Genomic DNA, 4,456 nt, shown 5'->3' with positions numbered 1-4,456 from the left:
ATTTAAGATTTTTTAATTTAGATTCACGCATATTAAATATATAGTAGACAAAGACATTATTATTATTATTATATATATAAAATACCTTTTTCATTTAAATAGTATTTAGTAAATACCTTTTTCATTTAAATAGTATTTGTGCAAAGTAGAAATGGATTTAGTGGTTAAAAAAACAAAACATAAAATAGGCAAAAGTGGAAAGGACGTAATGTAGGTGTTGAGAGTGGAGTATGGGCAATATGGTCAAATGAAGGAGAAGCCCAATTTGTAAAGCAATACGTTAAAATTGAATTGAATAGAATAGAATAATATATGTTGGCAGGTCTTAAATGGAAAAAGCAAACAAGGACTACACGCATACCTTGTCTGACTTCCAAAATACCAAACGCGCATTGTTTCTTTGTTTTTCGCTGCCCAGCTGCCCATTTTTCTTTCTCTTACAAACTTTCCAAGAAACCTCTCAGATAATCAATGTTAGTGTAGGATTAGGAGGATGGGTTTATCAAAGAAACATCAATGTTACATTGCAGTGCCATCTCACATAATCAATTCACTTTCTTCATCACATCTTCAAAATATGCTCTTATCTGAAAAGAAAATTAGTCCTTCTTTATCTCTAAAGCTTAAGCCTTTGCTAACTAATCCAAGATTCTGGATTTTCTTAGTTTTTCTATTTGGTTTTGTTGGGATGTGGTTGGACTTTGTTCCTTTCTCACAAAACCCATGTTCCATTTCCCATGAATTGTTTAGTGTGAATGAAAAAAGTATTGTGAATGAAAAGAGTGAGTTCTGGAAGCAACCTGATGGATTGGGTTACAGGCCTTGTTTGGATTTCAGTAAGGCAAGTAGAGAGATTCTCAATGACAAGACTAGGTATCTGATGGTTGTGGTTTCTGGGGGAATGAATCAGCAGAGAAATCAAATTGTTGATGCTGTAGTGATTGCAAGAATTCTTGAGGCTGCTTTGGTTGTTCCCATTTTTCAAGTCAATCCTATTTGGGCTGATGAAAGGTTTGCTCTTTATTCCTTCCATTTTTAGTCTCATTTGCAATAATCTGTTCATCAAAGAAATAATACTAAGTTAGGTTTAATTACTGTGTACAGAAAATTTCAGATGGATTTTGTTTTTTATTTCAGCTTTTGTGATATTCTGTAAACTTCTAATGTATGGTCTGTGTGTTTGCAGTGAGTTTTCTGATATTTTCGACTTGGATCATTTCAAAAATGTTTTGGGAAATGACGTTCGAATAGTTTCATCGCTTCCATCTACACACGTAATGACAAGGCCAGTAGAGGAGAAACGGACTCCTCTTCATGCTTCCCCTGAATGGATACGGTCACATTACACCAGAAAGGTGAGAAAAAGTTCAAGTCTAGAAAGGTTTTAGAGTTCCTTCCCCTTGAAAAGTTCAAGTCCAACCTAAAAAATGGAATGCAAGAAAAAGATGGTGATCATAACATTTTCTTAGTAAGACCATAGCTTCAGTATATGATCAGTGGTATTTAGCAAGTCCATGTTTCTATTTGTAGCAATAGATGATGAACGTTGATATTAGCTATTGGGACATTACTTTGTTCTTCATTGTATTCCAAATTTTGTTCTCTTAAAGTCATTAAACTTGTGGTGTTTTAGTTGGCTGGCAAAGTCTTAGAATTGACTTATGACAGCTCGAGAGAATTTTTTATACTCTTTGATAAATCACAGTTACCTGAAATTAATATAGTAATACTACTTCAGGTTTTACACAAGTATATTTCATTGGCAAAAGCTTGCTTGATTTAGTATTTTGGTTTGTCTAACACAGTCTCTAGTGAAAAAATAATTGAAAACAGGTTCTCTGTTTTTAAAAGATGATGCTGAAATTTCTTGTACTTAAATAGTTCTGGTTGATCTTGCTGCAGCTTAGAAGGGATGGAGTTCTTCTTTTACGAGGTCTTGACTCAAGGGTATCTAAGGATCTACCATCCAATCTTCAGAAACTTCGTTGCAAGGTAGGTGGCTTTTAATCTGGATGCTCCACCTCACTCCAGTGGAAACAAGAATTAAAATATGGTGTCTTCTAATTTATTTTTCTGTGAACTTTTAGGTGGCTTTTCATGCTTTGAGGTTTAACCCATCAATCTTAGAGCTCGGTAATAAACTTACAGAGAGGATGAGGAGCAAGGGATCATTTCTTGCTCTGCATTTGCGAATGGAGAAGGATGTGTGGGTGAGGACCGGATGTCTTCCTGGTTTAAGTCATGAGTATGATGAAATGATAAACAATGAGCGGAAACGTAGACCTGACCTATTAACTTCAAGGTCAAATATGACCTACCATGAAAGAAAGCTTGCTGGTCTCTGCCCCTTGAATGCGTTGGAAGTTACAAGGCAAGTGTTATACTTCCTGAGGAAGTGTTCCGTTTCTTCCCTTGTCTTTTGATGCACTTAAAAAATGTTTCTGTATTTGACAAATCTGCAATCTCTGTTTAGGCTGATCAAGGCTCTGGGAGCTCCAAAGGGCGCAAGGATCTATTGGGCTGGTGGCATTCCGTTCGGTGGGAAAGAAGCTTTGCAGCCGTTGACCAAGGAATTTCCCCATTTCTATAACAAAGAGGATCTTGCTTTGCCTGGGGAGCTTGAACCATTTTCAAAGAAAGCATCACTTATGGCTGCTATTGACTACATAGTGTGTGAGAACAGTGACATGTTTATGCCATCTCATGGAGGAAACATGGGTCATGCTATCCAGGTACTGCCTCCAGTGTATAAGGTTCTTGGTAATAGTTCAAGAACATTGGTCCAGAAACCTACAGACTGAACTAACATGAACCTAGAAAACATTTATGACTTAGAGTTTAGTGAGTGAGTTTGTAGAAACTTGAATTATGAGTAGGACAATACAAGTCACTGAAGATAGTTTGCATTACAACCCACTCCTGACCCCTCTATAGTTTGCATTACATTTCACTCCTGACCACTCTATAACCTTACCATAGAAAAAAAATTAACAAGAATTTTTTAAAAATTCAAATGTAAAATTTTAATGTTGTCGTTTGGAGCTCAAACACATGCCATATACCCTCAACCTGTTCTACTGATCTACCGTATTATTTTTTGGGAAACTATTTATCTGATCTGGTTCTTTTTGTTTTCTTCCTTAATATTTTTTTTGTTTTTTTTTTAGAAAGGTAACATCTTCCTTAATATTGTCCATGATCTTATTACCTATCAAAAAAAAAACTCCATAATCATCTTGGCCTTGAGATAAATATGCAACTGAAAACTGTGTATGATATATGTTTGGTTCATTCTGTTGTAAGCCCTTCTTATAACCTAACAATCCCTACCAAAATGCCGGGGTTGGATTATTTAAGTTTCCTTTATTATTGTTGATTGTGGTCGTTTTTGTAACAGGGACACAGGGCCTATGCAGGGCACAAAAAGACTATCACTCCTAATAAGAGACAGATGCTCCCGCATTTTCTTAACTCATATCTCTCTGAGTCAGAGTTCAACAAAATTATACTGGACTTGCACAAAGATTCGTTAGGTCAGCCAGAACTCAGGAAGACAGGAAGGGATGTTACGAAGTACCCTGTCCCAGAGTGCATGTGCAACAGTACTACTATCCATTCCTCCATGTAACTCCTTTCAGACCATAAGCAGCTAATCAGACATTCTTACAACGATTTACGAATAGTGGACAATGTGAATCAGGAACTACCTGCTAGCTGCATCTGATGGATTAGTCTCCCTTGAGATAGTCTTGTTAATTCCAAAACAGGCTTTCCTGAGGTGTCACCGTTTTCGGAGGGATGAAGAGGTAGTCACACTTAGACGCTGATGCCGAGGTTACTGTGATTCAACAGCAACATCACCATACAGGCTACAGCTTCATACTCTTTCGTCCTTCTTTGTTTGTTTGTCTCTTCAAAGTTAGGGATCTAAGCAAAGATTAGAGGCAGATCCAGAATTCGAAGTTTATGGTTCCTACTACGACCTCAAGTCATAAGCTACTGGTTACCGTGAAACCATAGTGAACACATTGGATCCACTACTGGAAAAGATGAATTATTAATTAGTTTAGGGAAAGAACATGTTATTTAATTCAATTCATTCTTTACACATCTATGTTTAGGGAACATGTTATTTAATTCAATTCATTCTTTACACATCTATGTAATCCACCATAAACGATGTACATTCTATATTCTATATATTATATTTATTATATTATAGTAAGCCAACAAGTAAAAGGACTAATACTGCAGTGCTTAATTGTACAACATGTTGTGTTAGTGTGACACCCAATCATTCGAGAATTGATCCAGGTGTCTCAATCTTATAGCTCGCTCATCCTTGCTAGTAATCAAGTGGCCCTCATCATTTTTCCGTTGTACCAAATCGAGCTGGCTAACCTTATCCTCAAGGAAGGAATCGAATTTCGAATTCACCCAATTCCACCCGTTTCCC

The 4,456-nt window shown here is 36.5% G+C and overlaps 1 protein-coding gene across 1 annotated transcript; it reads left to right on the top strand.

The window, feature by feature from the left end:
- Window positions 1–340: 340 nt before the first annotated feature.
- Window positions 341–4,217, top strand: LOC102585106 (uncharacterized protein At1g04910-like). Its single transcript, XM_006341269.2, has 6 exons — window positions 341–1,011; window positions 1,187–1,355; window positions 1,903–1,992; window positions 2,088–2,371; window positions 2,474–2,732; window positions 3,398–4,217. The coding sequence occupies exons 1-6, from the start codon at window positions 494–496 to the stop codon at window positions 3,626–3,628; spliced, it is 1,551 nt and encodes a 516-aa protein (XP_006341331.1). The 5' UTR covers window positions 341–493; the 3' UTR covers window positions 3,629–4,217.
- Window positions 4,218–4,456: the final 239 nt, after the last annotated feature.

The sequence above is a fragment of the Solanum tuberosum genome, unplaced genomic scaffold (genome assembly GCF_000226075.1).
Source record: "Solanum tuberosum cultivar DM 1-3 516 R44 unplaced genomic scaffold, SolTub_3.0 scf00025, whole genome shotgun sequence".
NCBI lineage: Eukaryota > Viridiplantae > Streptophyta > Magnoliopsida > Solanales > Solanaceae > Solanum > Solanum tuberosum.
This window is presented reverse-complemented; position numbering and strand designations above follow the sequence as displayed.